This window comes from Podarcis erhardii (genome assembly GCF_964252035.2).
Source record: "Podarcis erhardii genome assembly, chromosome: 3".
Lineage (NCBI taxonomy): Eukaryota > Metazoa > Chordata > Lepidosauria > Squamata > Lacertidae > Podarcis > Podarcis erhardii.
In genome coordinates, this window is record NC_138507.1 from 123569486 (window position 1) to 123594511 (window position 25026).

A 25026-nucleotide genomic window follows, 5' to 3' on the forward strand; every position below is an offset into this window, starting at 1 on the left:
TACAGGTCATTACAAGAAAAACATTGAAGCTGCACCAGCCATTTCTTTAAAAGCAACCCGGAATAAGAAGTGGTGTCCTGACCTACCCAGGGGCCACCCGGTGTGGGGGGTGCTGAGGCAGGACCCCCCCCCCATTACAACTCACTGGCTCCGCTCTCGCCCAGCTGCCTGGCGCAGGGGCGGAAGCATTGCTCTGCGCCCACGCTTGTCTGCTTTCTCCCGCAGGCCTGAACCATGGCACTGCCTACCTCAAGCTCTCCCCAGGGTCCTCAGCGCCCTTAGACTCCGTTCAGGTGCAGCAGTTCCTCCAGACGGTGAGCGTCCCCCGGGAGGTAGCTGGCACATCAAGCAGCATCACCAGCCTGGACGTCACGACCAGTGAGTAAAGGAAAGGGCCTCCTGGGGCTGTTCCAGAGCCACCTTCACAAACCATCTTGCTCTCTATCTGCTTCAAGCTTCTGGTCCTCAAGGGGTTGGGATTATTGTCTCTTGACTCTGTATCTCCAGGCTTGCCTTATCTGCTGAGATCGTCTTCTGAGGCCCTCCTTCGTGTGCCTCCTCAAGAAGTCCAGAGGGTGGCAACACGAGAGCGGGGCCTTCTCTGCAGTGGCTCCCCATCTGTGGAATGCTCTCCCCAGGGGAGTTTGCCTGGCGCCTTCATTATACACGTTTAGGCACCAGGCAAAAACATTCCTTTTTAACCAGGCCTTTGGTTGATCTCATATACATCCTATGTCCTTTTAAAATGTAGGGTTTTTGGGGGGGCGGTTATTGGGGTGTTGTTTTTTATTCCATTACATATATTGTGGTTTTTATGTTGATATTTTCTGTGAACCGCCCTGAGACCTCTGGGTATAGGGCGATATATAAACCCAATTAATAGTAATAGCAATAAAAACAATGATTTATTATTTATACCCTCCCATCTGGCTGGGTTTCCCCAGCCACTCTGGGCATGGCTCCCAACAGAATATTAAAAATGCGATAAAAGATCAAACATTAAAAACTTCCCCAAACAGGGTTCCCAACCTGTTAAGAATGAAAACCCAGATCTGTCAGTTTCAGTTTCTTGTTTTTCCAGTTTTAAATTCTTCAACTGCCTATCAACCTCCTTCAGAGCACTGTTCATCCACATTTTGCAGACGCCATACATTACTCATCTTATTCTATTATCTGTTTATAACTCCCATTAATGTAGTTGTGGGCAGGTTAGGGGTGTGAATCCTCTGTTGTCATGAGTTTGAAGGGGAAAATGCAAATGTTGGAATTAAACAGCAATGGAACATGGCAAATATGTCTGTAACAATTCAACTTAGAGCTTAAATGTATGCAAAATAACCCTTCACAGCAGCAGCAATTAGTGATAGCAGAATTAGTGATAGCACAATTTATGCAGCTTTGCACTTGTAATAGGACAGGAAACCATTGCCGCCAGGGCTGTGACCCTGGCAGGTCTCTGTTCAGACTTTCATTGCTTTCAAAGCACAGAATCATAGAAGTGTCGAGTTGGAAGGGTCCTCTAGTCCAACCCCCTGGAATGGAGGAATCTGTCAGGAGCTCGTCCTACTCTCGAGTAGGACCCTGGCAGAGACACATGCCCGACTGGCATGTTCCCTCCCTCCTGGTTGATCGTACGGGAGCTTCAAAACCTTCATTCTGCCCGAACATCACAGCGACCGATGCCAACAGACATTGACACACTTAGGGATCCGCAGAGTTTGCGCATCATGCGCAACAGACCTCAGCAACTCAGCATTTTGGCTAATCTACTTTAAAGGTAAAGGGACCCCTGACCATTGGGTCCAGTCGTGGCCGACTCTGGGGTTGCGGCATTCATCTTGCTTTACTGGCCGAGGGAGCCGGTGTACAGCTTCCGAGTCATGTGGCCAGCATGACTGAGCTGCTTCTGGTGAGCCAGAGCAGCGCACAGAAACGCCGTTTACCTTCCCGCCAGAGGAGTACCTATTTATCTACTTGCACTTGGAGGTGCTTTTGAACTGCTAGGTTGGCAGGAGCAGGGACCGAGCAACGGGAGCTCACCCCGTCGTGGGGATTCAAACCGCTGACCTTCTGATCGTCAAGTCCTAGGCTCTGTGGTTTAATCCACAGCGCCACCCATGAATACATGCTGAATACATGCCTGTAAATAATGCTTACACATGTCTCTGTCTGCCACTTCCATTGTGAGAAGATTTATTCACTCTGCTCATAGAGCGTGCCAAATCTCTGAAGGTATCTGAGGCTTGTGTCACTCTTTGATGCTGCTCCAAGGGAGACTGGAGATCGCCCGGCTGCCGGCCGGTGGCTGGAGCCAACTGGGGGCCCGCCTCATGGCCCCGTCTCCCCGGCAGCATCCCAACACATCCTTCTCTCTCCCCCCAGAGTGTGACCCCCGCCAGTGGGAGATGATGGTGTTTGGCTACAGCCGGACTTGCCGCTGTCTCCCCGGCTACCAGTACAGCGACAGAAACTGCTCTCGCTTCCAAGGGTGTGGGGGTCTCTTCCAGGCCGCAGCCTCCTTCGTCTTCACACCCCCTTGCGACTGTCTCCACTGGACTTCTGAAGACCCTGGCTACTGCCTGCCGCTGCTGGAGGCAGCCACAGGTACGCAAAAGCCCACCCGGTGTGGCATCGGTACACTGCAATGCGCCCTGGGTGGGGCAGCCCTTGCGTGTGGCTTGGAAGCTCCACCTGGGGCAGAATGCTGCAGCTGGATTGCTGACAGGACTTCTGACCGGGAACATAGGACCAGTGGCGTAGCGTGGGTTGTCAGCACCCGGGGCAAGGCAAGTAATTTGCACCCCCTAACCCTGAGTGAGCCAGGTAGAGGCAGAGAGCTGCGAGTGCGAGCGCGCGCCCCCAGATGTTGCGCCTGGTGCGGCCGGCCCCCCCTGCACCCCCCATGCTACGCCACTGCATAGGACCCCATTATATATGTTGTTGTTTAGTCGTTTAGTCGTGCCCAACTCTTCGTGACCCCCTGGACCAGAGCATGCCAGGCACTCCTGTCTCCCACTGCCTCCCGCAGTTTGGTCAAACTCATGCTGGTAGCTTCAAGAACACTGTCCCACCATCTCGTCCTCTGTCCTTGTGCCCTCCATCTTTCCCAACATCAGGGTCTTTTCCAGGGAGTCTTCTCTTCTCATGAGGTGGCCAAAGTCTTGGAGCCTCAACTTCAGGATTTGTCCTTCCAGTGAGCACTCAGAGCTGATTTCCTTCAGAATGGAGAGGTTTGATCTTCTTGCAGTCCATGGGACTCTCAAGAGTCTCCTCCAGCACCAGAATTCAAAAGCATAAATTATTCGGCGATCAGCCTTCTTGATAGTCCAGCTATATATATATTATATATACCGGTGTATATACCCTTTATATGTACCGGTGTGTATATATATATATATCATGCTTTCGTAGATTTTCACGGGTACAGGAATGCAGGTTTTGGTGTCCTCGGGTGTCTTCCCGTGTAAAAGTTGGGGTGTCTAGGCGACGTTTCGACGAGGTCTCGTCGAAACGTCGCCTAGACCTCGTCGAAACGTCGCCTAGACCTCGTCGAAACGTCGCCTAGACACCCCAACTTTTACACGGGAAGACACCCGAGGACACCAAAACCTGCATATATATATCATATATATACATTCCCTCCCTCTCTTTCTTTTTTCTTTTCCTTCTCCTTCTGCGATGAGGCTACATTTTAATATTTTAATGTTTTCAATATTTTAATGTTGTATTTTTTAATTTTGTTCTTAAGTTGTAATCATTTAACTTGTTTTTATTATTGCTTGTAAGCCGCTGTGAGCCCGGCCTTGGGTGGGGAGGGCGGGGTATAAATAAAAATTATTATTATTATTATTATTATTATATATAAATTTTTATTAGTTTTTTTTAACATACCATTTCCAACAATAATTAAACATACTTTTACATCTTATTCAATTTTTTGACTTCCATCGGTCCTGTCTGAAAATTTTCCAATCTCTTAGTATGCATTTCTTATTTTCCCTATTACATTTAAAACTCATAACCAATATCTCTATCTTTTTCTACTTCGTATATTTTCCTTACAAAACTTCTTGTAGTCCTACTAGTGTAATTTGTTGGTTACAGTTGCTCTTCAAATAATTCATATACTTCTTCCAATCTTCTGTGAGTCTCTGGTCTCGCAGGTTTAGAATCCTTCCTGTCATTTTGTCCAATTCTCCATAGTTCATTAATTTTGTCTGCCATTCTTCTTTCGTCGGAATTTCTTCTTGCTTCCACTTCTGAGCTAACAATACTCTTGCCACATAGGACCCCATTGTTAAAACAGTGGCACCAGCTGCCCACTCACTACCTAGCCATGTTCATGAAACAGACCCTTTGGTGTCAACGGCCCGGTCCGGTGGAACTCCCTGCCACTGAGAATTCAACAGGTACCTTCTGTGCCAGATTTTAAATGTCTGCCGAGAACCTTTCTATTCCACTGGGGCCTCTGTGGGCAGTACATCCTTCCACAATGCTTAACCAATGTCCCTTCTTCACTTTTAAATGGTTTTAACTTGTTTTTTTACTTTTGTATGATTCCACTGCCTTTTTTTTATTGTTGTAAACCACTGTTATGTATTTCTGTGATACAGTGGTACATAAACATCTTCATAAATAACTAAATAAGTGCCTCGATTACGGTTATATTTTTTTCTTTGCTTTCGTTGTTAAGGCTGGTTTTAGCGTTATGTTTTGTGTTTATTTGTAAGCGGCTTTGAGTTGTTGCGGCAAAAAAAAAGGGACTAATAAAACAGATAATTAATAATAATGGTAATACAACACACACACATTATTATTGGTTTTTTTACATATCATTTCCAACCATCATTTAACATAACTTCTTATCTTATACAATACAGTATTTTAGACTTCCATCAACACTTCTGATGCTTTTCCATTCTTTATCACTTATTCCACATTTCTTAATTTCTCTATTACTCTTAACTACCATTAACTAATAGTTCTCTTCATAGTCTTTCTTGCAATACTTCAAATAGTCCTCCTTACAGAACTTTTTGCAGTCCTGCTAGCGTAATCTGTTCATTACAATTGCTTTTCAAATAGTTCATGCATTTACTCCAGTCTTCTAAGAATCTCTGGTCCAATAATAATGGTAATTAAAGGGGAGGGGGAGAGGAACAGAATGCTTCTTTCTCCTAACTTACCCCCTCCAACACTAGGTGGTGGGCTAGGCTGAGAGAGGCAGGGACTGGCCCAGCTTCGCCCAATGAAAGCTCCCTGGCCGAGTGGGAGGACTTGAACTCGGGGCCTTTCCTAGTCTGACACTCTAACAGCTGACATCCCATCCCTTCCAGTTGCAGACAGCCAGCAGCTGCCTCCGGAAGTGGCCTCTGGCGGGGATGACCAAGAGCTGACCCTCTCCTTCAGCCTGAAGGATGGAGCCACAGAGGTGAAGTTCTACCTGCTCAGCTCCCAGGGAGCCAAGGAAATCTTCAACGGGACGCAAGTGACTCTGCTGCAGAACAGCTCTGAGGTGGAGCTGAGGCTCTCCTCCGTCTCCCCGGACTGGGCTGGTGCTGTATCGCTCTTCCCTCTCTCTATGGAAGGAATGATTTCGGTCTAAATATGTGTCTGTGCATGGGTGTAGCCCAGGGGGAGACAGGGGCAGCTCTCCCCCCCCCCTCAATAATCAATAAAAAAACAATACAGTGGTACCTTGGTTCTCAAACATAATCCGTTCCGGAAGTCCGTTCCAAAACCAAGGCATGCCTTCCCATAGAAAGTACAGTGGTACCTCTACTTACGAACGTGATCCGTTCCGGGGTGCGAACAGTCCATAAGTAGAGTGCGCTACTGCGCATGCGTGAAGTGTGATAGAGCGCTTCTGTGCATGTGCGCAGAGGGAAGAGCTGATCATTGTCCTTTGTGACCTTCATGGTCTTCTGTCTAGGACCATCAAGGTTGGCATAGCAACTGGGCAGGGCTCCTGTGGATGTGCTGGTATGCTCAAGGGATTATGGCTGGCCTGTATCAAACTTTCCCCATTTTGTAGCCCTTCCTTCATGGAGTAAAATAAAAGTGGAGCGGTGCAGATCCGATGTATGGTTGATTTTCTATGAATTTATAACAGAAGCGTAGCGTATGTCGTGTGTGAGTGTGTGTGTTGAGTTTGTACAAACGGAATGATTGGGGGGGGGGGTCCTGCAACACAAGAGCTGCGGTTCCTGCACTGCCTGGGGTTGGACTAGATGTCCTTTGGGGAACCCCCCTTCCAACTCTGCAGTTCTCGGATTCTGGCTCTCAGTTCTGACACGTGTCTCCTACAGGAAAATACATCTGCCGCTACTTGTACGAAAACGCCATGCACGAGCTTACCAAGGAGGTAATCGTTCCCCTCGGGACAGCGGACCTCATCCAGACACGGTCGCAGCTCTCCATGAACTGCAGCTCCCCTGAGGGCCTGACTCTGCAGTGCTGCGTCCGGAACAGAGGAGGAGAGCTGAGAGCATCCTGGAACCCAGGTGCCCAAGACCCAGGTGGGCGAGGGGAGGGCAGGTAGCAGCTGGTGAAGCCCACCAGCTTGGGATGGGCATTGTGTTTTATTTAAATTGCATTTTAAATTAAACTGCATTTTAAATTGCATTTTCACCTGTACTTTAAATTGGTGTTTTTTTTCCCTCCCTCTTCCCCCCCCCTTATGTTTTTACTGTGATTTTATTTTATTGGTGTTAGCAGCCCTGAGCCCAGCTTTGGCTGGGGAGGGTGGGGTATAAATAAAAATTATTATTATTATTATTATTTTCATAAAATTAATGCACGTTTTGATGGTAAACAAACAACAACAACAGCAAAAACTCAACGTGGTTTGCAAAAGGAAAAAGCAAGAAAAAAATGCAATGCTTTAAACATACAAAAATTAAAAGACTAAAGCAGATTAAGATTCACAACTTTCTCAGCGTCTGGGAAGGCTAGTTGAAACAAAGATGTTTTCAGACCCCTGCTTGAACTCTATAGGCAGGGAGTTCCAAAGTGCAGGTGCTGCCACACTAAACAACCAAGTTTTTGCAAGTGGGAAACAGGTCTAAGGTGGCGCTGGAAGTAGCAGGGGTCTTGTGGGTGCATGTGGGGTGATGCAACCACGCAAGGAGGGTGTTAAGATAGCAGAGGGGGCCCTCCTGGTAGATCTTCCCCCCTCGGACATTCGTGCATTAATGTGCGTGGCCCAGATGATGGCCTTCTCGGTGGTGGCCCCCAAATTGTGGAACTCCCTCCCCACCGAGTTGCCAGCTGGGTGCCCAGGAAGCAGGACCTGAGCACAGCAGAAACTTTCCCCACTTGGGATTGCCAGCATTTGTTGTTGTTTAGTGGTTTAGTTGTGTCTGCCTCTTTGTGACCCCCTGGACCAGAGCACACCAGGCACTCCTGTCTTCCACTGCCTCCCACAGTTTGGTCAGACTCATGCTGGTCACTTCGAGAACACTGTCCCGCCATCTCGTCCTCTGTCGTCCCCTTCTCCTTGTGCCCTCCGTCTTTCCCAACATCAGGGTCTTTTCCAAGGAGTCTTCTCTTCTCATGAGGTGGCCAAAGTCTTGGAGCCTCAGCTTCAGGATCTGTCCTTCCAGTGAGCACTCAGGGCTGATTTCCTTCAGAATGGAGAGGTTTGATCTTCTTGCAGTCCAGGGGACTCTCAAGAGTCTCCTCCAGCACCAGAATTCAAAAGCATCCATTCTTTGGCAATCAGCCTTCTTTATGGTCCAGCTCTCACTTCCATACATCACTACTGGGAAAACCAGAGCTTTAACTATACGGACCTTTGTTGGCAAAGTGATGTCTCTGCTTTTAAAGATTCCTGGCCCTTAAGATCTATCTAAAGATTAAACAACATCAGAGTAACCTACTATCTTTATGTACCAAGGATGCCTGAAGAAGCAACTAGCCTGTGTTCCAGAATGCTTATACGTGCCTGTCAGGTGTAGAGAAAGCAAATGGCAGAGATGCAGAGGCCTGTGGGATTTGATCAGAAACTATTGTCAATGAATCAAACCCAGTCAACGCAGTGCTTTCATTGCTGACACAATGGCTTGCTCCATATTTCATAATTCCTCATAGCAATCCCACCTGACCCCCACACTCTGGATATTTGCACCCCTACATCCCCCCGCCATATCTTTCCCTTCCTTCTTCCCTCCCTCCCTGCCCTGAGCATCTGACTCCTTCTCTCTCCACAGTTCACCTGGGGGGCAACGGAGACCCTCTTTGCCACTTCCTCGCCCTGAATTCCTGCCCCAGCGGTGACACTGCCTACCAGTGCACATTTGAAAGCGACCACCTGGGAACCGTGCAGACCACAGTGTCGGTGGCCCCGATTCAAGGTAACGGGGAGACAGGGAAAGTGGCGGCCAGAGAGTTGGTGCCTTTGTGGCGCTCCTTTGAGAGCTGGACGTGTTCCATGAAGGCTGTTCCTGCCTGTGCATGTGTGTTTCTTGTGCCGTAGCCAGAGATCGCTTCTGCCCCGGCGAGAACTCTACAGGCAGGTGGGATGCCACGAAGGCAGGGAAGGTGGCTGAGCTCCTGTGTCCCGAGGGGACCGATGGAAAGATGCTGCGGTCCTGCTCTCCTGGAGGGACCTGGGAAAATGTCCAAGACAGCTGCACGGATCACCGACTGCTGTCTGGGTTGCACGAGGCCCAGGTAACGGGTGGATTCTTTTGGGTTTCTCTCTCTCTCTATGTATATATACACTCATACCTATATACAGTCTATATACAGTTTATATACCATCATACCTTGGGCTACAGCCGCTTCAGGTTGCGTTTTTTTGGCTTACGGACCACCAAAACCCGGAAGCACCAGAACGGGTTACTTCCGGGTTTTAGCGGTCGCGCATGCGCAGAAGCTCTAAATCACACTTTGTGCATGTGCAGAAGCGCCGAATTGCAACCCGTGCATGCGCAGAGGTGGGTTGCAAACACTGTGGAGCCCCGTTCGCATCTAGAAGCAAATGTAACCCGCGTCTGCGCGTGCGCAGGTCACATTTTGGCGCTTTTGCGCATGCGCGCGATGTCATTTTGAGCATCTGCGCATGCGCAAGCGGCGAAACCCGGAAGTAACGAGCTCCGTTACTTCCGGTTGCCACGGAGCGCAACTCGAATGCGCTCATCCCGAAGCACATTCAACCCGAAGTATGACTGTACTTGATCTTCCTGGTTCCTGATCTTCCCCGTCAGTCTCGCCATCTCTGCATATTCCAAAAATTTGGTCTGCCATTCTTCTCTGCCATCATTATGAGCCAAATTCTTGTACCTGTTCCCATGTTAGCTCTGCTATCAATGGGAAACGATACCGATAGGATACGATACTATATCTTAATTGTCATTGTCCCATACAGAACAATGAAATTGAAAAATCTACATAAGACATTCAAAAACCCCTAAAAACTCTGAAACCTCATTTTAAAATACAATATACTCCTATAGAGACTCCATATACTGCTTCCCAGTGTTGAGCCTAAAGGGTTGGTCTTACTTTTTATGGCAGCCATGAGACAAATAGTTGCTTCCAACTGGGGTGGAAACGCCCCCCCCCCCCATGGGAACTCGGACCCAAGATTTGTGGCATCTAGCACTTAAATGCTTAACTCAAGAATAACAAAGAAAGACATGTTTCACTCTGTACGGTCTTGATGTGTATCGTTCATTAACCCTAATCTCCTCTCTGTCTCAGTCACAACAGCAACTATGGAGAAATCATTTTAACACTGTAGACTGGAGTACACCCTGTGGACGTAAATTTAATTAACAATATTAATAATGTGAGCTTAATCTGTAATGTAAAAGATTTCCCAAGTCTGTTTTGATGCCATGTGGATGATTTTTTTATACTTGATGTTTTAATTATGTTTTTTGGATATGCTGTAAGCTGTCCAGAGTGGCTGGGGAAACCCAGCCAGATGGGTGGGGTGTAAATATTATGATTATGATTATAATTATAATTATTATTATAATTATTCCTGCATACAAGGCTTTACACATCTGAATATGCATTTGTTCTGTTTGCCAACAGTTTATGGTTGGTAATTATTTTTTACATTTTTCAGTAGAGCTTGTAATAAAACAAAAAAATAAAACCTCAAAGTGATTTCCGTGTGACAGCCCATCAGATATTTAAAGATATCTCCTTTCAGCCTCCTCTTCTCCAGGCAAAACATCCACAACTCCTTTAATAAGGCTCGGTTTGCAGAACCTTTACGTTCTCGACTGCCCATCTCTGCACATGTTCCAGCTTGTATTTTTTAACAGCCAGTGGGTATTGTGGAATCCAGTGGCAATGAGTTCCATAGGAAGCCGCCTTCGGTCTAATATTCTCCCTGCTCTGTTTGTGTGCAGCTGCTCCAGGCAGGGCTGGGCAGCCCCCAAACCGAGGTCCCTTGGATGATAGACTGGCTGAAGGTGGAGACCGAGTCCGGGAACATACAGGGCAGAAACCCCCGGGACCTCCTGGCTGCGCTCGACACAATGGACATCATCTCGGAGGTGGCTCTGGGAGCCCAGATGCGCCTGGAGAGCAGTGTTGTGTCTGTGAGTAGGAGCACCCAGGGAGGGAAGGACTTCAGGGTGGGATTCCTGCAAAGCACTCGGCGTGGGGTTTATCCTTGGGCTTGATCCGGAAGCTGGAATTAGTGCAGGATGCTGCAGCAGAATTGCTGGTAGAAGGGAGGCCTTGTCAGCATCACAACCCCTGTCCTCAGGGATCTGTCTGGCCAGAGTGGTGCATGCTCTGGTAATCTCCCGCTTGGACTACTGCCATGCGCTCTACGTGGGGCTACCTTTGAAGGTGACCTGGAAACTACAACTAATCCAGAACGCAGCAGCTAGACTGGCGACTGGGAGTAGCCACCGAGACCGCATAACACTGGTCTTGAAAGACCTACATTGGCTCTAAACGGCCTCGGTCCAGTATACCTGAAGGAGCGTCTCCACCCCCATTGTTCTGCCTGGACACTGAGGTCCAGCTCCGAGGGCCTTCTGGCGGTTCCCTCATTGCAAGAAGTGAGGTTACAGGGAACCAGGCAAAGGGCCTTCTCGGTAGTGGCACCCGCCCTGTGGAACGCCCTCCCTTTAGATGTGAAGGAAATAAGCAGCTATCTTATGTTTAAAAGACATCTGAAGGCAGCCCTGTTTAGGGAAGTTTTTAATATTTAATGCTGGATTGTTTTTAACACTCGATTGGGAGCCGCCCAGAGTGGCTGGGGAAACTGAGCCAGATGGGCGGGGTATAAATAATAAATTATTATTATATTATTATATCTGCACTGACTGCTGATTGGCTACTTGGCCAAGTTCAATATGTTACTGTGGGGATATAAAGCCCTTAACTTTTCCGATGAGATAACCTTTCCCTACATACATCTGCTAGACCAATCGGTGGACTTGATTACAGGTGCCACACTCACAGGGGGTGGCTAATAATAATAATAATAATAATAATAATAATAGTTATTATTATTATTATTATGCATTCGTAAGAACATTTAGTGTGGCAGCACCTAAACTTTGGAACTCTCTGGCTGTTGATATCAGGCAATTGTCTTCCTTGAACTCTCTTAGGCAACTGCTAAGAACATTCTTGTTTAGCCTACCCAGATGTTTAGAAAGCTGGAGTGAGTTTTTATCTGTATTGCATCTGTCGTTTCCTTAACTTTTTGAACATTTTAAATTATTGTTCGTTAATTTTGTTCATTATATTTTTGATAACATTGTTTTATCTTGCTTGTAAAGTGCTTTCATTTTTGTTTGTTTGTTTTCTTCTTCTTCTTTGGCAATCAGTCGTAGCCGAGTAAGATTGTCTTCCATAAATAGGGTTTTAAAAGTGAGTCCGTAAGTGGCTGTGGAGGCCAATTCTGGATCCGCATGTCCTTCCACAGTGGGGACATTGGTTTCCGGGTGGGAGTTGATCATGGTGAGGGTTTGCCAAGTATGCCTTCCTCTTGGCACACTTCTCCCTTGTGTCCTGAGTTTGAGTGTCTTCAAAGTCCATGACACCTTTGGTAAAGGCTGTTCTCCAATTGGAATGCTTGCAGGCCAGTGTTTCCCAGTTGTCGGTGTTTATACTACATTTTTTTAGATTTGCCTTGAGAGAGTCTTTGAAACTCTTTTGTTGACCACCAACATTACGCTTTCCATTTTTAAGTTCGGAATAGAGTTGTTGCTTTGGAGGACGATAACAATCATACTGTTTATAAAGGTAAAGGTAAAGGGACCCCTGTCCATTAGGTCCAGTCGTGACGGACTCTGGGGTTGCGGCGCTCATCTCGTTTTATTGGCCGAGGGAGCCGGCGTACAGCTTCCGGGTTATGTGGCCAGCATGACTAAGCCGCTTCTGGCGAACCAGAGCAGCGCACGGAAACGCCGTTTACCTTCCCGCCAGAGCGGTACCTATTTATCTACTTGCACTTTGATGTGCTTTCGAACTGCTAGGTTGGCAGGAGCAGGGACCGAGCAACGAGAGCTCACCCCGTCATGGAGATTCGAACCGCCGACCTTCTGATCGGCAAGTCCTAGGCTCTGTGGTTTAGACCACAGCGCCAGCCACATCCCTTATGCTGTTTATACATTTTGTGAAATAAATACATACCTAAGGAGGCAGTCGTCTCAGTGGGGCACCCTGGAATAGGGAGGGAGGGAGGCTGTCGATGAGCACCCAGCCTCACCCCAGGAAATGTCCGCTCATTGATTCCTTGACCACTTCTCACTGCAAGACTTGGCCATCGGCCAGGGATTGTTTAGCTGTGATGCCTGCATTACTGGGGTTGGGCAAGAAGACCCTTGTGGGTCCCTTCCAGCGCTTCTACAATACTAACCGTGACCAAGGTTAATGAGGAAATGCCTCCTTCTGCTTTCAGAATTTGCTGGCTGCTGCCAACACGATGCTCGACATAGACCCGGGGCTGGAGTGGTCTGTGGTGGAAGCCCTGAGCCCGTCGGCCGGTTCTAGGCTCCTGCAGTCCATCGAGAACTTCGCCAGCCTCCTCCTGCCACCCTCGGGCAGCCCCTACAACTTGACGCTCCCCAACCTTGAGCTCCAAAGCGCCCAGATGGGCCCTGAGTTTGAGGACTTCAACAAGGGCTTTGACACGGACCCCCCTCTCCGCGTCCACATCGAGGAAGAGGAGTTGCTGCGCTGCGGGCAGAATGTCACCGTCACCAGCCTGGTGCTGAAGAAGCTGGGCAGAATCCTGCCAGGCAGCCGTGGCGCCAAGGCCAGGCTGGGCAGCTTAGTGATGTCCAACTCCGTCACGGCTTCCAACGGGAGCGTCTCGCAGGTGGAGGTGGAGATGACCTTTGGCCACTGGAACGGCACCGGCGGAGGGCAGGAGGAGGAAGACGAGGAGGAGAGGGTGGCGCGGTGTGTGTTCTGGGACCACAGCCTGCACGGCAAGGTCGGTGGCTGGTCAGCCGAGGGTTGCCAGACCTCCGGCGCCGAAGCCGTCACCAAGTGCACCTGCCGCCACCTGACTTCGTTCTCCATTCTCATGTCTGCCCATCCTGTGCCAGACAGCTTCGCCCTGACCTTCCTGGGCACCTTCGGGGTCTGCGCCTCAATCCTGGCTCTCATCGCCACCCTCGCCATATACTACCTCGTCTGGACTTCGGTGGTGAAGAACAAGGTGAGAGACAAGCAGGCTGCACCCTTCGGGAATTTTGAGTTGGGGGGAAAGGCAGGGCCGGATTTAGGTTTCATGTGGCCCCAAGCTCCTGAAGGGAATGGGGCCCTTTCTATGTCCAGCTGTCCTTTGTTAACAACAGATTGTCACTGTTTTTTGTGTTGAATATATACTATATGGTAACTGATGGACCTCATAGGTATCTAAAGCAATTTGCGCATGTTGCCCTGCAACCAGTCCATGCAGAATGTCGGCACCCTATATATAGAAAGGAGCAAACCAGGGATATTTTAGGGAGCAGGCGGGGCCCATGACTTACATCAGGCATAGGCAACCTTCGGCCCTCCATATGTTTTGGACTACAATTCCCATCATCCCTGACCACTGGTCCTGTTAGCTACAAAAATCTAAAAACATATCAAAGATAAAGATTATAAACTCTAACAGAATTAAAACAATATAAAAAAACACACCTATTAAAATACAGACAATAAAAAACAGCACAGCACTATTAAAGTCTCCTTCATTGGAGGTTTTTAAGCAGAGGTTGGGTGGCCACCTATCAGGGATTCTTCAGCTGTGTGATTCCTGCGTTGCGGGGTTGGGCTACATGACCTTTGGGATTCCCTCCCAACTTTACAAACCTGCGATCGTAGGGCCCCCAGAGGCCGGCCTGGCCCCTTCTCACCCTGACCAGCCTTCTCCCATTTCCCAGGTGGCTTATTTCCGCTACACCACGCTGGTCAACATCGCCCTGTCCCTGCTGATGGGCAGCTTCTGGTTCCTGGGCGCCTCTCGGATGGCGGCCGACGCCGAGAGCAAGCTGTGCGTGGCGGCCGCCTTCTTCACCCACTTCTGCTACCTGGCCATGTTCTTCTGGATGCTGGTCCAGGCCCTGATGCTCTTCCATCAGCTAGTCTTCGTCTTCCACCAGCTGAGCACCCGCTCCGCCCTGCCTGCCATGGTCTCGCTGGGCTACCTGTGCCCCTTCGCCATCGCCGTGGCCACGGTGGCCGCCTTCCTCCCCCGGGGGGGCTACCTCCACCAGGCCGTCTGCTGGCTCTCCTCCCGCAGCAAAGCCATCTACGCCTTTTCCGTCCCCGTCCTGACCGTCGTGTCGGCCAACGCGCTCATCCTCTTCGTGGTGCTGCTGAAACTCATGAGGCCCTCGGTGTCCGAGGGGCCGCAGGGCGAGGAGTGGAAGGCTCTGGTCAGCATCTTCAAGGCCCTGCTCCTCCTCACGCCCGCCTTCGGGCTGACGTGGGGACTGGGCGTCATCACCATGACCACGGAGGCCTCGCAATTCACGCATTACATGTTTACCATCCTCAATTCGCTCCAGGTGGGTGTGGAGCAGGGCCAAGGTAATTGTGTGTGTGTGTTTGTGTAACTGGGAATCAGAGGGCTGCCAAACAGGTTGGCTCAGAAGCAAGGTAACTGGGAGGTAAAGGTAAAGGGACCCCTGACCATTAGGCTACATAGGCTACATCAAGTCTAGTGTCTAGATCAAGAGAAGTCATAGACCCACTCTATTCTGTCTTGGTCAGACCCCCACCTAAAGTCCTGTGTCCAGTTGCGGGTGCCACCATTTAAGAAGGATATTGACAAGCTGGAAGGTGGGCAGAGGAGGGCGACCAAGATGACCAAGTGTCTGGAAACCAAGCCTGATGAGGAGCAGTTGAAGGAGCTGGGTAAATTTGGCCTGGGTAAGATGAGACTGAGATGAGATAGGACAGGGATGGCCAACTCCCAAGAGACTGCGATCTACTCACAGAGTTAAAAACTGGTTCACGTCAAAGTTGCTGAGCTTTTTTTAGGAATGAGGAAAGACTCGTTTTTGGGTGGGTGCATCTTCAAATATCCCAGAGGGCAGACTCATATTTTTCGCTCCATAAGACGCACTTTTTTCTTCCTTAAAAGTAAGGGGAAATGTCTGTGCATCTTATGGGGCCGAATTGCCCAGGGGTGAAAAGCAGATCATGGTGTGTGTTTTTTTCAAAGAGGAAAGTGGGTGTTGAAAGGAAGCAGCTGATCGGCAAGCGATCAGGAGGGAGGTAAGGGATGCTAGCAGTAAAGGAGGCTGCCTGGAAGGGGGGAGGTAAAGACAGCAAACTTGCAAGCAGAGGAGACAGGAAGACTAAAACAATGAGGAGAGAAATTAGAAGAAAAGGAGGAGCAAAAAACTGCTCCAGCTAAGGGAAATACACTAAGGCAAACAAGAGGGAAGGGAGTGTTGAAAGGAAACAGCTGATCGGTAAGCGATTGTGCGGGGAAATAATTAATGCTAGAGATAAAGGAGGCTGCCTGGGAGGGGGGAGGTAAAAGCCCATGGATCCTCAGGATTTTTGCATTGGGTCACCCCAAATTCACCATCAGATCACATAGCATGTCCATGGCTACAGCCTGACCAAAAAACACATGCATCCACTGTTTTTGGGGGGCCACAATGGCGCAAAAACGTGGTTACAAAGCACGGATCCACATGGATTCTCAGGATTTTTGCATTGGGCTACCCCAAACCATCCATCAAGTCACATGTCTGTGGCCACAGCATGAACCACAAAAATCATACATCCACTGTTTCGTTCAGAATATATTTTTTTCTTGTTTTCCTCCTCTAAAAACTAGGTGCGTCTTATGGAGCAGTATTTTGTTTAAGACTGCTGAAGGGTCTTCACTAAGCAACATTCTCTGTTACAGGGGGTCTTCATTCTGATTTTTGGCTGCCTCATGGACAAGAAGGTAAGCAGCACCCCCTCCCCAAATTGGCAGTGTTTTGTTTTTGTTTTTTCCAACCAGGAGGGTCTCAGAGACCTGGAAGGGGTGTGTGATGTGGAGGCTGTTCCAAGCACAAAGGTATGAAGGGCTTCTGACTGCATCACCCACAGGAGAGAAGAATCTTTGCCAGTCCAAGCACCGGTCACTGAGACCCACAATGGGGGTGGGAGATGCACTTAGGGGGGGAAAGCTTCTTCTATATCAGGCATAGGCAAACTCGGCCCTCCAGATGTTTTGGGACTACAACTCCCACCATCCCTAGCTAACAGGACCAGTGGTCAGGGATGATGGGAATTGTAGTCCTAAAACATCTGGAGGGCCAAGTTTTGCCTATGCCTGTTCTACATCTCTGGGGCAGGGGCTGTGACCCACAAGTGGTCTCTTCAGGCAGCTTGCTGGCTTTGAACACCACCCAGCTGATTTTGCTCCTTTTTAAAGAACATTGTGGCTGATCATTCACTCCCCAGGGCAGGTGAGAACTTTGAAAACAACTTTGTTGTTGTTTAGTTGTTTCGTCGTGTCCGCCTCTTCGTGACCCCCTGGACCAGAGCACGCCAGGCACTCCTGTCTTCCACTGCCTCCCCCAGTTTGGTCAAACTCAGGCTGGTCTCTTCGAGAACACTGTCCCACCATCTCGTCCTCTGTCGTCCCCTTCTCCTTGTGCCCTCCATCTGTCCCAACATCAGGGTCTTTTCCAGGGAGTCTTCTCTTCTCATGAGGTGGCCAAAGTCTTGGAGCCTCAGCTTCAGGATCTGTCCTTCCAGTGAGCACTCAGGGCTGATTTCCTTCAGAATGGAGAGGTTGGTTGGCTCTTCTTGCAGTCCATGGGACTCTCAAGAGTCTCCTCCAGCACCAGAATTCAAAAGCATCCATTGTTTGGCGATCAGCCTTCTTGATGGTCCAGCTCTCACTTCCATACAACCACCACAAAAATGGTGATGGAAACTGTCGCTTTGGACCGATGACCCCCCAGAACAGGACATGCAAATGGAGAGGTGAAAGGCATGCTGGTTTATACTGCAAAAACTCCCTAACAGAGGGTGTTCATGGCCAGGACTCTCGCATGTTCCTCTGATGGCCTCAGGAGTCACTGTTTGTTTCTTGCAGGTGAGGGGAGCGCTTTGCAAGCGTCTGTGGAAGTCACCTGCAGCTCAGGTAAGCAAGTTCCCAGCTGTTCCTCCACTTCCCTGTCTTCGCGCCACCGGCTTCGCTGGGAATGAACTGCCACCTCCCCTTTCACCTGGCGTCCAGGCTTGGAGGCCGTAGATCCTTTGCTGAGGCCCTGCTCTCCAGCCTATTTATCCAGAATCTGATTACCTGCCACCTGCAGCCGGCTCTCCCTCTGGAGAAGCCTCAAGGGCTTCTTCTCGCCACAACCCTTTCCTACAGCTTTTCCGGAGGCCCAGCTCCATCAAAAACCTTAGCAGCAAAGAAAGCGCTTCTTCACGCAGTTAATAAACTGTGGAACTCCCTGCCACAGGAGACAGGGATGGCCACCAACTTGTATGGCTTGAAAAGAGGATGAGACAAATTCATGAAGGAGGACAGGGCTATCGATGGCTAATAATAATAATAATAATAATAATAATAATAATAATAATAATATATTTATATCCTGCCCTCCCCAGCCGGGCTCAGAGCGGCTAACAATAAAAGTAACACAGCATTCTAAAATCAATTCATTATAAAATCAATTCAGAATCAAATTAATTGCAACCATTGGGCTAGAGTTCTATGATTATAGAGGGAGGGGGACAGACTGTGCCTTGGCCAAAGGCCAGGCGGAACAGCTCTGTCTTGCAGGCCCTGCGGAAAGATGTCAATTCCTGCAGGGCCCTAGTCTCTTGGGACAGAGCATTTCACAAGATTGGGGCCACGGCCAAAAAAGCCCTGGCTCTGGTTGAGGCCAGCCTAACCTCCCTGTGGCCTGGGACCTTCAAGATGTTTTTATTTGAAGACCGTAAGTTCCTCTGTGGGACATACCAGGAGAGGCGGTCCCGTAGGTACGTGGGTCCTAGGCCGTATAGGGCTTTAAAGGTTAAAACCAGCACCTTAAACCTGACCCTGGACTCCACCAGAAGCCAGTGCAGTTGGTAAAGCACTGGGTGAATGTGATCCCGCAGCGAGGACCCCGTAAGGTGTCTCGCTGTGGCATTCTGCACCCGCTGGAGTTTCTGGGTCAGCTTCAAGGGCAGCCCCACATAGAGCGAGTTACAATCATCCAGTCTGGAGGTGACCGTTGCGTGGATCACAGTGGCCAGATGGCTCTGCTCTGCCTCCATAACCAGAGGCAGCAATGCTTCTGAAACCCAGTTTCTGGAAGCCACAGGGAGAGCGATGCTCTTGTGCTCGGATCCTGCTTCCCAGGGGCATATGGTCAGCCACCAAGATGCTGGACTAGATGGACCATTGGCCGGATGTAGCAGGCTCTTCCTATGCTCTTACAGAACCTCCAAGCCCAGAGGCAGTCTATCCGCCTTAGTTTTTTTACAGGAATTTGGCTGGACTAGATGGCCCCATGGCCCGAGCCATCAGGATCTTCTTTGGTCCTTCAGCTATCCTCCTTGCTGCTGGGTGAAGCAGCTTCTCTCTCTCCCCTGGGCTTTGGGGGGGGGCGGGGGAAGGGAGTGGAGCCAGGGCGGGGGCTCCCCACTTCTTCCTAGAATGCTGCCAGGTGGAATCCAGGGACAACAGTAAAATGGTAGGGCTGCTTTACTCACCCTCCTTTCTCTCCCAATTGGGTCCACAGACCAAGAACGAAACACTGGACTCCAAACTCAGCAACTAAGAGGCTGGAAGTCGCACAGGTGAGCAAGCAAGTGGGGGGGGGGAGGGTCTCCTCTGGCCAACCGAAACGTTAAGGGTGACCGATTAGGTCCAGTCGTGGCTGACTCTGGGGTTGCAGCGCTCATCTCGCTTTACTGGCCAAGGGAGCCGGCGTACAGCTTCCGGGTCATGTGGCCAGCAGGACTAAGCCGCTTCTGGCAAACCAGAGCAGCGCACAGAAATGCCGTTTACCTTCCCGCCAGAGTGATACCTATTGATTTACTTGCACTTTGACATGCTTTCGAACTGCTAGGTTGGCAGGAGCAGGGACTGAGCAACAGGAGCTCACCCCGTTGCCTGGATTCAAACCGCCGACCTTCTGATTGGCAAGTCCTAGGCTCTGTGATTTAACCCACAGCACCACCCACGTCCCACCCACTCTTACACATAACCCCTTGCAAATCTCAAAAGAGTCGTCCCTTAAGTCTGGGGGCCCAGTACAAAGCCCCCTTTTTTGTATTGTAAACAAGATGCCTGGCTTTGGGTGTAGGGTGGGAAGTTAAGAGAGCAAAGCTGGCTTGGTGGACAGAAGGGGGCTGCGTATTGTGTGCTTTTAAAAATAAAAATAAATTCTTGTCATCTTCCAGCCCCACAGCTTTGGGCAGTAGAAAAGGGCTTGCCACCCTCCTCCTCCCTGCCCAGTGAAAAACATATTGCAGCTTTTGGAAACCAGCAGCAAAAGTTCCTTTTATGAAATGTGGGAAGCCAGTTTTGCCACCCACTTTCACCTTCAACCAGGAGCACCATGCCAGCAACGGGACTTCAGAAGGACAACACAGGATCAGGCCTTTTCTGCAGTTTGTGGAACGCTCTGCCCCGGGAGGCTCACCTGGCCCCTTCATTATACACCTTCAGGTGCCAGCTGAAAATGTTCTCTTTCAACCAAGCCTTGAGCTGACTAACATCCGATATCCTTTTAAATGTGTTTTGTGCGTGGAGGTGGAGTTATCAGGTTTCTTTCTTATTTTTCTTATATATTTTGTGTTTTTTATCTTGCATTTTTACGTTGTGAACCTGAGATCTATGGATGAAGGCAGTAAATAAACTTAATAACTTTTAAGAGCAAGCTGGTGTTAAAAGCAGGTGCTGTATAGTGGTTAGCATGTGGGACTTGGGCTGTGAAACTCACGGGGTGAGCTTGGGCTGGTCACTGCCTCACAGAGTTGTTGCGGGGATTAAATTAGGAGGGGGGAACCCGCCATGTGGGTCACCTTCAGCTCCTTGGAGAAAAAATAGGGGGATAGAAATGTAATGAATGAATCAATAAAGAAATAACACTGTAAGCGCTTACAAGAATTAAATGATGGTAGAGAATAGCTGAACCCCTGTGGATGGAATGGTGGCGTATAATAATGGCTGAAGCAAACAGATATCCCCCCCATGAGCCGATATCACCCTGCAGGAGCCAAGATACCTGAGCTCTGAGGAATCCCCATTGTAATGTTGGTAGTGGGGAGTCTGTTGCAGGCTGCCTGGCCCCTCAAGGACCGTGGAAATAACTGGAGAGAATAAGACACACACTCGCCATCCCCACCTTGTATCTCTCATTTATTAAGGCACAGGTGTGGAGACACAAATGCTCCACCTTTGTTAACAGTCCACTTCCTTCATGCTGAGCCCTCACCCCTTGGGAAAAATTAAATATCCCAGTTGACTGCAGTTCAGATCGAAAACCCTACTGAAAAACGGCAACAGGCTTAACTTTAAAAACCGAACTATTCATTTCTGGAGTTACTGCTGCTTTTGGAAGTCAGAGCACTCCAAATCTTTAACGTGTTCTCATGCAAGAATACAAGGGGGAGCTGTGCTGCATTTCAGAAGATAACCTGCAGAAGGCCCCCTCTATGGACTAGGCAGAACTTCCAAGGGTCCAACTGCTACTAGAAAATATGTACAAAGGCCATTGGGCATCCTTTCGAGGAAGGACCAGGGAGGGATTCTGGCATTAGCGCATTGAAGCGGGACGGCTGTGCCACGAAGGGCGAGAGGAAGACAGTCCTGGATGGGGTTACTGTGGGTAACGCTCCACAATCATGGCGTGGCCCTGCAGGCAGAAGAGGAACAGGAAAGGGTTTATTCATTAAGGGACCTGCAGGTGGAGGAACAAACCTCTCCCCTCCCACAGAGAGGCAGGAAGGAGGAAGGGGGTGGGATTTCTGGGAAAGGAGGACAGCAAAGGCTGCTATTTAGCAAGACCCTGCAAGGCAGGCAGGTGGCAGTCCCACTGGGAGGCGTGGTGGTGCTCCTTTGGCTTACCTGTCCTCCAGCGGCGCATGCGGCCACTAGGCCGTACTGCCCTCCTTCCTTCTTCAGCCTGTGGGCAGCGGTCATGACCAAGCGGCAGCCGGTGGCCCCAAAGGGGTGTCCCAGGGACAGGGACCCGCCCCAGTTGTTGAACTTCTCCAGAGGGGGAGCGCCGACCTGCAAGCAGAAGGCAAGAGAAAAGTAGGGCCCTGAGTGCGAGTTACCAAACTCACCACCAATGTGGGGAAGGATCAGCTCCTGGTGGAAGATCAAGGGGGGTCCTTCCAGGTCAGCTGCATCAAGACCCCCAAAGGAGCAAAGCTGTGGGGGCAGTGAGAAGGGAGAGAAAGCCCTGGCATTGAAAACTGGGTACTGGGTTCAGGGGTTCCCCAAACTGTGGTCCTCAGGCCGCCAGTGGCCCGCCAGTTTCATTCAGGTGGTGCATAGCTGAAGCTCATGTTCAATTTGAATTCCATAGAATTCACTGTGTAAGGTAAAGGTAAAGGTACCCCTGCCCGTATGGGCCAGTCGTGTCCGACTCTAGGGTTGTGCGCCCATTTCACTTAAGAGGCCGGGGGCCAGCGCTGTCCGGAGACACTTCCGGGTCACGTGGCCAGCGTGATGAAGCTGCTCTGGCGAGCCAGCACCAGCGCAGCACACGGAAACACCGTTTACCTTCATGCTATAAAACAGTACCTATTTATCTACTTGCACTTAGGGGTGCTTTCGAACTGCTAGGTGGGCAGGAGCTGGGACCGAAAGACGGGAGCTCACCCTGCCGCAGGGATTCGAACCGCCGACCATGCGATCGGCAAGTCCTAGGCGCTGAGGTTTTACCCACAGCGCCACCTGCGTCCCTTCACTGTGTAATACAATGAAATAAATAAAAGAAGCAATAAAACTACATTAAAAATCACACAGCTTCAAGCACAGTGCATTTTCAAGTGGTCCTTGGGGAAAGATTTGGGAGCCACTGATCCAGCTCCAATCATCGTCTCCTCAATAATATTAATAATAATAATTTATTATTTATACCCCACCCATCTGGCTGAGTTTCCCCAGCCACTCTTCAACGATGCTGCCTCAGCCCTAGGCCCTTTCCATTTTGCAGGCAAGGCAAAAAGGTAAAAGATAAAGGGACCCCTGACCATTAGGTCCAGTTGTGGCCGACTCTGGGGTTGCGGCGCTCATCTCGCTTTATTGGCCGAGGGAGCCGGCGTACAGCTTCCGGGTCATGTGGCCAGCATGACTAAGCCGCTTATGACGAACCAGAGCAGCGCACGGAAACGCCGTTTACCTTCCCGCCAGAGCGGTACCTATTTATCTACTTGCACTTTGACGTGCTTTTGAACTGCTAGGTTGGCAGGAGCAGGGACCGAGTAATGGGAGCTCATCCCGTTGCAGGGATTCGAACCGCCAACCTTCTGATCGGCAAGTCCTAGGCTCTGTGGTTTAACCCACAGCGCCACCTGCAGGCAAGGCAAAGGGAAGGCTATAAAGGAGGAGGACACATTCACAGCAAAACTGCCAACATCGGCCCCTTACCTTAGACTTCCTGCCCATGTAGTTCTGGGCAAACCAATCCGAATCCATTGCTTTCATATTGGCTAGAATCTGCCCCTAGGAGGGAAAAGGGAGAGGAAGGGTGACGCTCTGGGCAGCAACAGCAGACAGAGTCCTAGAACTGTAGAAGTGTTAAAATCGAGATGTGGAAAATATGGATACAAGGAGAAGCAGGACTAAGATATGGAGATATGCTTCAGAGATACAGACCATGGGGAGCTCCGAAAAATTACTAATTATAATTTGGACTATAATTTGGTCTTTTTTATTTTAGTTTTTTATTTGAATTGGAGCATTATGATTGGACGTATTAATTGGATGTTTCTTACTGGGGGAAAAATAAGAGTCCTAGAACTGTATGCTCGGAAGGGACTGTTACCATAAAGAAGCAATGCAGAAGCAAGAAGCAGCAGCTAAGCCAGCTGCTGCTGGCTGGAAAGCCAGACAGGATGTTTGTGACTGTTGCCATGGCAAGAAAGGGGCAGTCCATTCTCCGTACTGAGCACAGGATGTGAGATCAGTGTGTGTCATATGATCTGTACAGGATGTACATGGGTGGAGTCAGTTTGAGTTTCTCTGTTGTTCGAAGAGTGCAGACATCTTTATCTGTATGGCTGCTAAAGACAGAAATAAAGGCATGTAAAGACACTTCTGTCTGTCTGATTCCCCTCCCTGGGGATATGCAGGGAGGAGGAGTAGCAGTGGTGTGTTTTTCTCACAGTCTGGGAAAAATCGCCGATACGGACCTCAACTGTTTTTCCTGCCGGGAGTCGCGGGAGGGAGGTCAAAAGGAATTCAGCCGGTGCCTGGACAGATAGGCACATACCTCTGACCGAGGCAGAATTCCAACAGGGACCCCCAAGGGCCATCTAGTCCAGCCCCCTGCAAGGCAGGAATCCCTGTCACGTAATCTCTCTTTAAAAGCCTCAAAGGAAGGAGGGTCCACCATTGGAGACCACTGGTCCAGGTCCCACCCTTTGAAGCAGGAGACGGCAAGCTTGTTCAGTCTTGTACACGGCAGCCCTTCAGATGTTTGAAGATGGCTATACTATGGCCTCTCAGCCTCCCCTCTCCAGAAATACTTACTGCAAAGGCCTCGTGGAATTCAAAGACATCGATGTCTGCCATTGTTAAGCCAGCTCTTTCCAGGACTTTGGGCGTCGCGTAGGTTGGCCTGGGAGGGGAGCAGAACGGAGAGTGGCGTTCAGAGTGGCTGCGAGTGCAGAAAGAGCTGCCTGCCTGGGGAGGAGGCTTGCAGGGGCCGGCCCCGGGGGCCGCTGCCTGTCTCGCCAGCACCCAGAAAGCCCTTCTGGGTTGAATTTGCACCCCAGGGCTATTTTTAGTTGCTTAAGGCCTACAAGACACTAACAATATAGTCATACCTCGGGTTGAAGTAGCTTCAGATTGAGCGTTTTCGGGTTGCGCTCTGCAGCAACCCGGAAGAAACAGAGCGCGTTACTTCTGGGTTTCGCCGCTCATGCATGCGCTCAAAATGACGTCACGTGCATGCGCGGAAGCAGCGAATCGCAACCCATGCATGCGCAGACGCGGGTTGCGTTCGTTTCAGGATGCGAACAGGGCTCCAGAACGGATCCCGTTCACATCCAGAGGTACCACCGTACTGAGATGTGGGCGGGTGGGCAGGAGGAATCGTGACACCCCAACCAGAACCACTCCAAAGTGCAATAAGGTTTTGTGCAGTTCCTCTGAGCTGCCAGGACTCAGGCTTGCCCCCCTCCCTCAAGGCCTCAGTTCCAAAATCCAGGCACCCAAACTGGGGCGCGGGTGTTGTTGGCAAACTGGTATTTCTTGCCACTAATCAGCATTCACCTGTTCCAACTTGGCCGCTACCCCTGAATGACTCTGGGATGGGGCTGATGTCAACCACTCGAGTCCCACCCCACGGAAAGAGTAGACGGGGCTTGGCATGCATGCCCAAGAGCCAAAGAGATGGGTGGCCCCTGCCTTGC

At 49.9% G+C, this 25026-nt stretch overlaps 2 protein-coding genes across 3 annotated transcripts in view; one reads left to right on the plus strand and one right to left on the minus strand.

Annotated features, from left to right (window-relative positions):
• Positions 1 to 25026, minus strand: part of HADHB (hydroxyacyl-CoA dehydrogenase trifunctional multienzyme complex subunit beta) — a 72384-nt gene that overhangs the window by 26020 nt on the left and 21338 nt on the right. The window contains exons 13-16 of one of the 2 annotated variants that reach the window (XM_081854846.1): positions 24143 to 24230; positions 23039 to 23113; positions 21506 to 21670; positions 20781 to 21293 (exon numbers count right to left, since the gene is read on the minus strand). In XM_081854846.1, coding sequence (XP_081710972.1) covers positions 21258 to 21293; positions 21506 to 21670; positions 23039 to 23113; positions 24143 to 24230 — 364 coding nt within the window. In that variant the 3' untranslated portion in view covers positions 20781 to 21257. Of the gene's footprint in view, positions 1 to 20780; positions 21294 to 21505; positions 21671 to 23038; positions 23114 to 24142; positions 24231 to 25026 lie in introns of those variants that run through there. The other variant, XM_081854847.1, reaches the window with a different exon arrangement.
• Positions 2406 to 20643, plus strand: ADGRF3 (adhesion G protein-coupled receptor F3; the record flags this gene model as incomplete). Its single annotated transcript, XM_081854618.1, has 12 exons — positions 2406 to 2604; positions 5337 to 5555; positions 6309 to 6518; positions 8211 to 8354; positions 8477 to 8673; positions 10368 to 10559; positions 12884 to 13648; positions 14361 to 14987; positions 16346 to 16387; positions 17531 to 17578; positions 19173 to 19230; positions 19837 to 20643. 11 exons carry the CDS (start codon positions 2406 to 2408, stop codon positions 19209 to 19211), a joined length of 2682 nt encoding a protein of 893 aa, XP_081710744.1. The 3' UTR covers positions 19212 to 19230; positions 19837 to 20643.